Here is a 13,685-nt window from a genome sequence, read left to right as displayed (position 1 = left end):
ACAACCAACATCAGACTTTCTGGTTTAAAACATGTAGAAAGAGACTGTATGTCAGTAAACTGTAGTAATGATGATGGGGAAAGCCCAATATTTCTGAATGCTCTGATGTATCTAGTAACCTAAAGTCAAAGTAATTCACTAACTTGGCATTACGTAGTTAAGTTTTCGCTTTTTCCCCTCACCACAAATCTAGATCCTTTTTCGGGCAGACTTAATGGCTGATGATGAAACGGGTGAAAATGACTGTGATTAGCGGTGACACCAGCAGCTGTAATCCTGTACGCAGTCTGCATGATATTTTCACTTTTTTTTACATCCATTCTTAAAATGTTTTATTTGTGACAACAGCAGATCCTTTCTTTTTCTTTGGCTGCATCAACTTACTAACGTTATGATGTAAATAATACAATCAGAATTAATCAGGCTACTTATGGTGGTGATAGATGGCAAACATTTGAGCAAAAGAACATGGCTCAGTCTCTCTTGCTCTCTCACTCGCTTGTTTAGAAGACAAGCTGTATGTATTGCAGCCACCCATTATCACAGCAAAGTGTGAAATAGACATGCCCAGACCGGACAAATCGTGGCTATCTCACGTTTTGCCGTAGTGGATGAGCGTGTCTATTTCACGCTTTGCTGTGATACCAGGTTGACTGCAGAGTAACATAACTGTGATTGGTTCCGAAGCTTATATTTTTCTTGGACTCATTTTCTTGCATTTCCTAGCCTACTTACTTCCTTCATAACTTTTGAAAATAAAGCAACCATATTAAATAGCTGTTAGTGATTGGTAGAAATAATTCTATTTTATTTGGAACACAGCATTTGTCTTAATCAACAATTTATCAGGACTTATCCCACATTTACTAAACTCTTCATCATTTAAAACAACATAAACTTGCATGATGTATGATTTTAATTTTTTAAATTTTATTTGTATAAAATCCATAATCTTCACCGTTGCAATAAACATGTAAATCTAATAACAACAGTCAATGCATTTATGATAAACAAATGTTGAGATTGAAGAGACCATTGTGGTTCACTGAAATATCGAGACTATTGTGAAGTCACAAGACATTTGAGCAGGTGTTATTCTTTAGAGTGTGTGTCGGTGTAAAAATAAATTAGTTTTAGTCTGATCTCTTATTTAAGTCAAACATTTGTCAGGTTGATGAATAGAGGCCATGCTCCGCTGTGGTTGGCTGAGCATGTAAATGCAAAGGTCCTGACCACAGAATTGAGAGGACGAATAGTGAAGCTTAAGAGCTCCATGAGGCAAAGAAGCCGGTAAAAGAAAATGTTTTTTGTAATTATTTTTTTTATTACATTTTATGGGATTTAATGAGATATATTTGATGCAGTAGAAGAGTCCACCCAAACTTCACATCCACACGTTCAGGTTTCTGTCAATATGGTGAATAACACAGTGGATACGACAGTGCTGGCGGGCTGTAGATATTACATAATCCCAGTGAAACAGTTAGTAGCATACAAAATGATCGTCCTTCAGCGGTGAAGCTGCTCCACTGCTGACTCCCATCAGCTTTGTGAACGTGAGAGAAACAGTCCCTCATCACCTGGAAATCAATGTCAGGAGTGTGTTGAATTGTTAATGCTTTGTGCTCAAGCAGCATATTTTGGATATTTGTAGGAATCACACAGACGGAGTATTTAAGGTTCAGCACCTCGATGCATCCTCGTTCTGCATGAAGCTCCAGCACTACTTCTATTTATAGTCCCCGTATATCTCCTCGTCATCGTCAAACATCAGTGGTTGTCAGTGATTACTCCGAGCACTTGATCTGTCAACCTCGTTGGGATCGGAGACTTAAAATGCTGCATATAGATTTCTGCAAAAATACATATAGACTGGAGCTCCTGCTTCTCTTCTACCAACTGACACCTCTGTTGCATCGCTGTAAACTTCCATCGCCTCGTCCACAGTGACCAAAGATGAGATAAGCAGCTCGACAGCATGTGTTCGTAAGGATGACGTAATTGTTGCGCACGTTTTTGCGGGAATGATCATTGTAAAAGGAAAAGCAGGTCAGGTGCTGCTCAGAATACGATTTTAAACTCCAATAATTCTGTTTTTATCTTCTCAGCTGTACAAAAATTAGACAAATGTGTAGACTGAGGGAAGCGGGAGGCTTTAACTTCATATAAACTGATGGCCAGACTCCCAGTTTCTGTCCTCCGCAGACACTACTTCCTACTTTTATCTTTCTTCTAAGATGATTTCGACTTGCGCTGCTTCCCTGCTCTCCCTCACAGTGCAGGCCCCAATCCAGCACGAGGTGATGCCAAGGAAGCAAGGTTCATATCTCTCAGGGTTCGTCTTCAGCAGCTTCCCCTAAAATAGCTCCACACATCCTTCCGCCTGCCGTCCCTGTTCTCTGCTGCAGACCGCTGCGGTGCCTCCCCTTCTCATCCTGTTGTCCGTCCTCATTTCCTCCCTCGTTTGTAAAGACACCTGATGGAGACGCATTCTGTATTTCCATCAAGTTTTCTCACACTCTGTGAAGTTTTTACATCTGCAGTAAATCTGTGACCGTCTTTACTCCTCCATGTTTTAAACTGAGGGTTTTCAAAGCCCACGATTGTCTCATAGTTTGGGAGCTTTGGTGGATGTAAGAAGAGGAAGATCCATGTGGAGTCAGTGAGTGAACAACTGGAGGCCTGTTGTTCAAGTCTGGACATGTTTTCCTTTTTCTCAAAGTGGAACTATTTAAATTTAGAAGAATCATTTATCAGCAGTTCCTGTTTGCCATGTGCATGAGTGTACAGACAACTTTAGAATTAAGAAGATTCTCCATGGGGATGATAATGATTAATTGTGGAATGAAGTGCTGAAAATATTTTAACGGTAATGTAGAAGATGAGGCACGTCTGTTAGTGTCAATGGTTACAGGTGTGTTTTCTGACCGCTCATACAGGCGGCACAGATTGTAAAAAACAAGAGTACGTCCTTATAATTTATGAAAAGGAAATGTTGTGGATGTCATGGAAGATGAATTTGTCCTGTTCAGATGAGACTTTCTCAGTTCTCAGCCATGTGATTCTAACAATGTTATCAGAAGTCTATTTATGTCTCAAGTCTCCTTTGTTCACTGACAATTCAACAAAGTTTATTCAGACAAGATGTCTGCGTCCTCACTTTTGACAAAAAAAAGGAGTCTTTGTTATTTTGTTCAGTTGTAAAGCTGAAACCAACACTTCTGAAAGTTTTTAAAGGACAAAAATGTTAATGTATGCACTTTTGTTGTCGTTTTCTCTGCTGCACTGATAATATACCTAAACGACTCCAAATCCGAGGCACATATCAAACTGTGAATATTGTGTGTTGTAACACATCCAACCAACAGGAGGCTGATGTCTCTAGAAGTACAAAGTACAATTAAACACACCACAAGGGTCACATCATGTACTACATGCCATGATCAAAGTTTTCACAGTATTTTAAAATCCTTTTCTCTTGAAGCTGCTGATCATTCAAAATTATAATTTTATACAACACGATGTAACAATGCAACAGAAAACCTGGAGGCATTTATTCTCTTGGTGTCAGCAGTTAGCATTTACATTTTATTGCTTGCCACACATGCTACTATATGAACCACTGGTCAGAACAGGTCAGCGGTGTTCTGACACCATGATGGTAATCACTGGATTCATGAATCACATCTCATCACCCGCAGATTCTGCGTGACAGGATGCAGTTAAAACAACTTATGATCCCTCAATTTGCACAAAGAAGACTGATAAGTACTGCAGAACCCAGTTTTTTTTTCTTCTTGCATTTTACTCAAGAAAAATTTGAGATAGAACATAGAACATAGAACAAACTCCTATTGGCCAATGATTTACGTTAAATTCAACAGTTTCCCTGGGAGCCACTGGTTTATATTTATGTCACTTTAAGAGAGTAGAAATAAGATGTGAAGACATAAAAGGTGATCTTTTAGACAATTTGAACAATTTTCTAGTGATCAATGTCAATATCTGACATTTCACAGTCACCCAGCAAAATAGCATAAAGACTCCACTTGTCATGATATCCTTTTGCTTATTTGTCTTTTTAATTTAATAACCAACACTGTATTTTGTGAAATTGTGTGAGCAGCTTTCTAACTATTATTGGGAGTCCAAGTGTCCTTGAATGCACCACCAAAGAGTGTTTTAAAAATAGTAGCTGTTCACAGCTGCAGTTCACATGACAATAAGGTAACTATGACATTACGTACAGGTGAGCAGGTTTGTAGGCTGTGCAGATGGATGTTCAGAGTTGATGAAAATGATTTATTTTTTTCATAGGAAGAAAGTGATTAACAAAAAAAACAAATATGTTCTATGGAAAAATAATCACAATAATGTTAAGTGTACAGTCTGTAGTTAATGCACCAAATTATATAATATATATATGTGTGTGTGTGTGTGTGTGTGTGTGTGTGTGTGTGTGTGTGTGTGTGTGTGTGTGTGTGTGTGTGTGTGTGTGTGTGTGTGTGTGTGTGTGTGTGTGTGTGTGTGTGTGTGTGTGTGTGTGTGTGTGTGTGTGTGTGTGTGTGTGTGTGTGTGTGTGTGTGTGTGTGTGTGTGTGTGTGTGTGTGTGTGTGTGTGTGTGTGTGTGTGTGTACGTGTAGGGAACATTGTAAATTGTAACGTCTACATCAACTGGTTTCACTCTCCTGATATAAACTGCATGAAAACTAAAGATTTGTACCGTAATGTATAATCTTTAATCTTTTCATTTTCTTCAAATATATTTTTTAAAATTGGTTTTAAAAAAACGAATGTTCAAGAACCAGTATTGGAGTCAAGGTATTATACTAGTATCCAACCTGTTTGAACGATAAGCAGCTCTATGTCCTCCCTGTCCAGTGTGTCTGTGTCATTCAGAGAATCAGATCTTTCTTGATGAAACAAGCAGTATTAATCTCTTTCCTGGCTGCCGTATTAAATAATAATCCAGATTCTTGCGTTTGACCACTGGTCCAGGAGAAGGTCAACAACACACAGAGGATGTTAGAGTCCATTTTGACTGGTTGGGAAGCAGGGAATTTCACTTTCCTTTGTCTCAAAGCAGCTAGGTAAAGAAAACACCCACTCAAGTTCCCTCCAAAAATAAGGTGGTCAGAATAAATGGGAAAATACATCTAGTGAAATTGTTGGTGTTTGTAGGAGAGAGCTGCACATGATGATGTGTAAATCCCTGGAGTTTGAGAGGGTTTCTGTTGCTCAGGCATCTGTTAGAAGTTGCATGGTCTTATGCTGCGTGGCATGATGTGAGGCGTGGAATTAGCACTATGGCCCGGCTCATGGCTGCAGATGGAATGACATGTTAGCAATTGAGAGGCTACAGGATTACACATGTAAGCAGATCAGCTTCAGCCCTAAGGTGATTAGATTTAGAATATCAAAACAGGAATTATGACTGCACAAAATCTGCATTGAATCACTGACAATGATAGTGACTTGTGTGGATAGATTGGAGTTAAATAGGGGTGAGGCCATTAGAAAACACAGTTTAAGGAATTTTTGGTTGTAAGACATGGCAGTTGTCTTGTATGATCATCCCGCCACATAATCTACACAGCCTCTGAGCTAAAGAGGATTTTGAAAAATGGTTTTACCAAATGCAGCATGCGTAGCACAGTAATGTGTGATTCTTTCGAAAAAAAAAATCACACTTGCTGGAACTGAAGCCCTGAAAGACAAAGTGAAAAGCAGTTTTTCTCATTTTGTCTTGTTTAAATGGATTAGTCCTTAAATATTCAGACCTTCATATTTATTAACCTCCATTACTCGTTAAAGTCACAAGCAAGTCTCAAGTTACTGTGGTGAGAATGAAGCCGGTCGAGTCCCTGCTGGTCAAGTCAAGCTCAGTGAAAGCAAGTCACACATCAAGTGCTGTACAATCCACATGGTCTACCCTAGTGTCCACATTTAAAAGACATTGGTCAGGAAATGTTTTATTTTCACCTGCTCTAACCTTATAAATCCTGCTGATATTTCACATCAATAACGAGTCTCCTAAATGAAAAACAATGAAAAGTGGGTTTGGGACCTGAAATTATAAAAGAGCCTCACAGCTCTTAAGAGCTTTACAGTGAAAACAGAAGTGCAACACTAAAACAATTTACAGCATAATGTTAAACCTCCGGTCCTGGCTCGCTGTTTCTCTTTGGTCCATCCACCATTCATTCTGTCTAAGGAGCCTCTGCTGCAGCTAACTCACCAACGCTACCTTACATAAGAAGCTACAGTTCTTTTTACAGCCTGCATAACATGAATTCAATTACATGCAAATAAATAGTTGAATTAACACAAAAATCGAACCTTGAAACCAGCAGATAAAGGAGTGTAGTTGAGTCTCATGAGAAGACTAATGTTACACCAGTAACCATTCAGTTATGAGCACACAGCTGTGTTCGATCATAGCATGCCAGCATAGTTTGAATGGTTTTGGCCCCGAATCAGTCCCCCGGTTTTCTTTAACGTAAACAATGTCTCCTAAATAAGATTTATCATTGCTTTGGACTCGAACTGAGCTTCAACTTAACACGAGCATTTAACCAGCCAGAAAGTTGTAAATACAAACATTCACGTTCCTGTTTGTTTGACGGGTTTACAGTAGAGGGTGAATATGGATGTTGTGGTGGTCGTGGCTCTGATGTTTGAGCTGCAGATGTTGCATATTGTGTGTCTCCTCTTATTATCGCCATCAACATCAGAGTGTAAACCCTTCAATCCAAATTTATAGCAGCCCTCTCTGAGCGCTGGCCTCTGCTGTCTGCAGGCTCCTGGTCGACTGCCAGGTTTCTGCAGTAGAAATCACTCAGTCATGTTCTGAACACAAAACACAACCCTCACATTTGTCACTTGAGTCAGGTCACGTTCCTCACCTCTGTTTATATATTCAGTTTTTGCAACAAAATATGGAGTAACTGAAAATACAGAATCACATAAAATAACTCTTATTCCTCGAGAATAAGTTCTCCTTTTATTAAACAATTCTGTTGTGGACACAGAAATATCGAACATGAGTCTCCCTACATGGCAGACGATGTTTAGAACTACATTTACAATTATTAATTCACCAGTATTCAGCACTGTGCTTCTCTACAGGCTTTGCACACCTGGATTTGGGTTTTTCTGATCCCTGCAGCAGATCCTCATCCTCCATTAGGCTGGATGGAAAGTCCCACTTTAAGGTCTCTGCAGATGTTCAGTGGGGTTGGAGTCTGTGTTTATGCTCCCAATACGTGTCGACTCTACTATACAGGCCTGGTGAGGTGTTGCTGACACGGTCCTCCTTCTGGGAGGTTCTTTCATTTCTACCGAGGAGGTCGGGGATCGTTGGGTTCTTGGTCACCTCCCCGACCCGGGCCCGTCTTACAGCTGGCTCTAAGAAGAGTCCTGGTGGTTCCACAGTTTTTCCATGTAACTATTATTGAGGGAACTTTTCTCCCAAACAGCCCTTCCACCGTGTACAAAATGTAAAGGGTCCTGAATACTTTCTGAAACCAAAGTTTAGCAACTGAGTTCAAATGCCGTTCCTTTTTATTCCTCAGCGCTTCTTCCTGTTGTGACAAGTACTCCACTGAGACTCGGCTTCCATCTTTTATTTTCTGTACTGGTACAAATCTAAAAATGTGCACTGAGACATGTGCAGCCAACCAGACAACAAAGGGAAAGCCAGGTGAAGGTTTACAGACATGCATTATTGAAAGGTCTCGTGGTAACTTGTTTGATTGTCCAGTCTCCTGCTGTTATGAACACTTGGCTGGTCCTTCAAAGCAGGAATGAAAATATTTAAATGTCTTCTCCCAGGCAGAAAAAAAACAACTTAATACTTATTTTTGTTGTTGTTTCAGTGGTTGTATTTCTAAAATGGGTTGAATCAGCATATTTAATTGCCACACCTGTCAGGTGGGTGATTATCTTGGCAAAGGTGAGATGCTCATTAGCAGATTGGAACAAATTTGTGAGCAGAATTTGAGAAATTAACCTTTTGTGTGCAGTGAAGATCTTTTACTTAAACTCATTACAAAATTGGAGCAAAGAAAAGTTGCATTTCTATTTTATGTTGAGTGTTAACAGATAGTTTCATTAAGCATGTTGTTATGTATGTTCATACAGCTAGATTTAGGAGTCGTGCTCTGCAGAGTGGCTGCAGTCGCTAACTGATGTTTAACAATAAGAGTGACAAGTAGATATAGTCAGAAAATCAGGTGTATGATCAATAATATTTGCCAAACACGTTCCAAATGATTTAGTGACTTAATATAACTGACCTGAAAGCCACAATTTCTACAACAAAGAAAAAAAAAACATTTTTACTTGCAGCGGTTGTGTAGATGTTCGCTGGACTTCTTTAAGCACACAAACTTTAACAATGTATATTTCTTCATGGTTTGGTTGAAGTTCTTCGCTTTTGCTGTCAATCAAATCTACACACTCTTGGGAAATGTACTAGGAACCAGTCAGAGCCATCACACACAATGAATACTTTAAATAATTACATACTGCGCTCATTTTTACAGTCAGTATAGTATCCGATTTTGAGAATATGTAGAGGGAATATTGTAGAGGGGCTCAGTTGAGTTGAGTCCTTCTCCAAGGACTGTTTACTTCAGAGGAACCTCGGCGCTTCGACCTGCATCGTTTTGTTCAAAGTTGTCACAGTCTGTCTGTTTCTGTTTATTTTGGCCCAAAACATGAAGTCTGCAAAAATACTCTTTGTTCTATGCTTAATTAATTTGAAATCTTATTAACGTGTTGTTGTATTGTTTTCACTCCATTGTTGTCCCTCTGCTCTGACTCCCCCCCCCCCCCAGCCCCCCCCACTTTCACAGACACACCACCTCAATACGTCGAGGCCAAGGAGGGGGGAAGCATCACTTTGACCTGCACGGCCTTCGGCAACCCCAAACCCTCGGTCAGCTGGCTGCGGGAAGGCAGCCTCATGGTCAGCAGTGCCAAGTACAAGGTACTGTCATCACGTCTCATCTGTTTGTTGACGGTGGTACTGTGTTCGGACCAACAATAGCACTCCACATTCATTTCAATGAGACCACTGCATTTGGTGCCTCAAGTTTTGCAGCAACACAATACAAAGTCATCCAACAAGGTCACCCTCAACCAATCGAATATCTCCAGGAGATTGTTAGCAGCTGTTTTTTTACACATCCGGCTGAAACGGAGCAACATCATCATCATTATTCACTTTGAATCATGTTGGTGCCCACCTGAAGAATCTAAATCCAATCCTCACTCCACTTTATAGCTCTGTGTTTGGTCTCCTCCGGGACTGGAGGGAACTATCTGGATGCTTCTTTGAACTAACTTATCAAGCTTTCTGAACGCAGCATGAATGCATATTCTAGTTCTAATCAGGGTTTTGAAGTGTCCACTTTTTTTTAAATTTATGCATGTGTTCACCATATTTTGACTTTAGAAACCTGGAAAAGCCCTTATCACTGTAGGAGTGATGACGAAAGGGAGGTTAGTCTTTGAGTAAAGAAAAAGTTAAATAAGCGTAATTATTTTGGTTGAATCACGGATGGAGATTCTGATGTTTTTAAGTTTGCTGTTGACAGGCTACCGGATGTCTGTTTTCCAACACGTACAGGGGAACAAGTCAGATCAACTCATTCAGGTCATACCTTCCCGTTCTTTAAGGTTGGTTACAGTTACAAGAATGTCACACGAACTATTTCCAACCTGCTGCTTTGTGTTTGGAAACATCACAGACTTCATGTTGTAAGCAGTGACCAGGATGCTACTGTTTATCATTTATGGGGATATGTGGAGCGTGATATCTGTGTTCCATGTAAACGTTATATCTCAATTTGATCAAAACTGAAATAAACTCAGGGCTGATGAAAAAAGTGAGATTAAATTAAGCAATAATACTCGATAGGGAGTGCTTTAACGTCATTATTGGCACGACACTGATGCGTTCAGGACTGAGGTGTTTGGCTGAGGTCCGTAATTATCCCTGAAGTGCCAATAATGACGTTTAAGAACGCCCTTAAATGTAATATAGTTATTACACAACAAGTTACCAACTAAATAAAATATGTAATCAAAATGTATTCGTATTGTGGTGCGATTTCCCCTCAAAATATACAACTTTTTATTAGGGCCATCTCCGTTTCCTTGGCAATCCATAGGGGTACGACTAAGAACTGGATTGTAAGTGCGTGACTATCCGTGGTGTTGCAGTACGGGGGCTCGGAGCGACCAAAAAGGACCAAAAGAGACCCGATTTCACCAAATGGGTCATTTAATAGACCTATAACAAGTAGAAACTACATTATATTACATATTATATGAAATTCAATTCCTATTATATATTCCTATTGAGAAGTCGGAGTGATATTTACTAGTGATGAGCAGGGTGTGATGTCATGATTCAATTAAATTAAATTCAACTTTATTTATATAGCGCCAAATCACAACATAGGTTGTTTCATGGCACTTAACACATTAAAGTCCTTACAACAAGACGTTACAATAAAATGATGATTCGAGAACGTACCAGATATGCAGTTGACCAATCAGATCACTGGGTCGTAACTAGGTGATGTTTGCCAGCGTTGATCACTTCCTGGTGAAAACCTGTTGGATTATGGGTCAGATTTTAACAGCTGTATCTCCGTCTCAAGGTGGCTGAGAGCCTCCGAGCAGAACCAAAGTGCTTCCAGTTCCCTCTGTCATCAGCAGCTTTGTATTAAACATGAAAAAATTCACTGAATATTCTTTTAGCAAACAACTCACCTCATCCTGACTATTATTTTTTTTTACCACTTTTAATTTCTGTATACTGATCTTCCGGTGAGATGGTACATCCTCACTCAAGTGTATTCCCTTTACACATACAGCAGTTTAATTTGACCAAGTTGGTTGAGTGGAAAAGAAGGATTTTGTGTCCATGTATGCTGAGTCGTGCATGGAGGAATGGAAAAGACTCCCCCACATCAGATCAATTATTCAAATGACTGAGCTTTGTTCATAGGAAAGTTAGAAGTCTAAATTTGTCGCAGTCTCAGGCAGCAGCTTGTTCTTCTGCTGACTGATGAGTAACCGTACAACCTGTAGATGTGTTAAGAGGAAGATCTGGGCGATTGTTTAATTAAATAACCATTTGGTTTTAATAGAAAAGTATGTGAATCAATATGAAGACATTGGATTTGGTCAGTGAAAGATTGTGATGTGATGATGTCCATCCAGATCCTTCTTCTGAGACCTAAAGTGTGATCTGATTAACTAAACAAATTAAATTGAAAAATATATCATAAAACATAGTTAGGAGCCACAAGTGAAAGTCTCATATTATCAGTACCTGAACATTTACCTGAATGATATTAGTCATACAGAGATATGGATTTTTAGATTGTGTTGTATATCATATCCTGTGGATCATCAAAACTAGGATTATATGTCAGGGAATAGTGTGGATGTATAAATATGGACTAAGACATGATGATGATGATGATGGCATGACAAAGACTAAAAGTTGAATTAGTTTAAATTTGAAATAGTAAAGGTGTCACCGTTTTACAAGGGAGAAGACCTGAAACACGCAACGCACCATTTCTTGTTTTCACAGTCAAATATTGTAATATTGTCTGTCAATAGCCCCCCTCCTCCCCCTCTGACTCAGATAGTCCCGCCTCTCTCGCTCAGCTCTTTTTCCTGCACTCTGAGACACTGTTGCTCGCACAGATTTAGTAGTAGTAAAAATACGGACACTGATACATCTATCAACTCCAAATGACCTACAAGAAAACCTGCTGAGTTCATTAAATACGGCCCTGGAGGGCGGGAATGGATGAATCTGCTTAAACAGAAACCGTCCGTAAGGGACACGATGAGACGTAAAGTAAGTGCTCCCGCAAGGAGGCAGTGATCATTTCATTGGTTTGTTGCCGATTGTAACTGGGATGATATTTGACTGAGAACAAACGTCTTGATTGGCAGTCACAGGTGCATTTGTTAGGATGTACAGGTCCCTTGTTGTGACCATGACAGACTAAGGCACTATGTACACTGCTAAAAAAAAATAAAGGGAACACTTAAACAACATCCTAGATCTCAATGAATGAAATATTCCAGTTCAAATCTTTATTCATTACATAGTGGAATGTGTTGAGAACAAAATAACATCAGAATGATCAATGGAAATCAAAATCATTATCCATGGAGGTCTGGATTCAGAATCATACTCCAAATAAAAGTGGAAAAATCAGATCACAGGCTGATCCAACTTCTGTGGAGATTCCTGAAGACAAGTCCAAATGAGTCTCAGTAGTGTGTGTGTCCTCCACATGCCTGTATCACTCCCTACAACGCCTGGGCATGCTCCTGATGAGACCACGGATGTTCTCCTGAGGGATCTCCTCCCAGACCCGGATCAAAGCATCGGTCCACTCCCGGACAGTCTGTGGTGCGATGGAATGAGACACGATGTCCCAGATGTGCTGGATTGGATTCGGGTCCGGGGGACGGGCGGGCCGGTCCGGAGCATCGACGCCTTCATCGTTCAGGAACTGCTGACACACTCCAGCCACATGAGGCCGAGCATTGTCCTGCATCAGAAGGAACCAGGACCCGCTGCACCAGCAGATGGTCTTCAACGGGTCTGAGGATCTCATCCCGGGACCTAATGGCAGTCAGGGTCACCTCTGGCTAGCACACGGAGGGCTGCGCTGCCCTCCGAAGAAACGCCTCCCCGGACCGTCGCTGACCCGCCGCCGAACCGGTCCCGCTGGAGGATGTTGCAGGCAGCAGAACGTTCTCCACGGCGTCTCCAGACTCCGTCACGTCTGTCACATGTGCTCAGTGGGAACCTGCTCTCGTCCGTGAAGACCGCAGGGCGCCGACGGAGAAGCTGCCGATCTCGGTGTTCTCCGGTAAAGTCCGATCTCCCCGCACGGTGTCGGGCTGTGAGCACAGACCCCACTTGTGGACGTCGGGCCCTCGTACCGCCCTCATGGAGTCTGTTTCTGACAGTTTGAGCAGAAACATGCACATTAGTGGCCTGCTGGAGGTCATTTTGTAGGGCTCTGGCAGCGCTCCTCCTGTTCCTCCTTGCACAAAGGAGCAGATAGCGGTCCCGCTACCGGGTTGTTGTCCTCCTACGGCACCCTCCACGTCTCCTGGTGGACCAGCCTGTCTCCTGGTATCTCCTCCGTCCTCTTGACACTGTGCTGACAGACACAGCAAACCTTCTTGCCACAGCGTGCATTGATGTGCCATCCTGGATGAGCTGCACTACCTGAACAACTTCTGTGGGTTGTAGACACCTCATGCTCCCTCTAGTGGTGAGGACACTGGCAAAATGCAAAAGGGACCAACAATCATCCAGAAAGGACGAGGACAGAGAAACGGTCTGTGGTCACCACCTGCAGAACCGTTCCTTTATAGGGTTGTCTTGATAATTGCCTCATTTCCACCTGTTTGTTCCATTTGTACAACAGCAGGTGAAACTGATCCTCAATCAGTGTTGATCCGAACTGGACAGCTTGATTTCACACAAGTGGGATTGATTGGAGGTACATTGAGTTGTTTAAGTGGTCCCTTTATTTTTTGGAGCAGTGTACATGGATGGCTGGCTCCCATAGCACAGATTGTAATGTTTGCAGCATGTTAGCTGAGCGCAACTTGGACCCAAAAAT

The 13,685-nt window shown here is 41.2% G+C and overlaps 1 protein-coding gene across 1 annotated transcript in view; it reads left to right on the top strand.

Moving 5' to 3' along the window:
- Positions 1 to 13,685, top strand: part of LOC138629793 (protein turtle homolog B-like) — a 98,583-nt gene that overhangs the window by 21,218 nt on the left and 63,680 nt on the right. Inside the window, exon 3 of the mRNA XM_069713729.1 lies at positions 8,841 to 8,992. Coding sequence (XP_069569830.1) covers positions 8,841 to 8,992 — 152 coding nt within the window. The remainder of the gene's footprint in view (positions 1 to 8,840; positions 8,993 to 13,685) is intronic.

This window comes from Brachyistius frenatus, unplaced genomic scaffold (genome assembly GCF_029030835.1).
Source record: "Brachyistius frenatus isolate BFR_SWC_R1_liver_20210118 unplaced genomic scaffold, ASM2903083v1 Contig_121, whole genome shotgun sequence".
Classification (NCBI taxonomy): domain Eukaryota; kingdom Metazoa; phylum Chordata; class Actinopteri; family Embiotocidae; genus Brachyistius; species Brachyistius frenatus.
The sequence above is the reverse complement of the archived record's forward strand: the minus strand, read 5'-3'. Positions and strand labels throughout refer to the sequence as shown.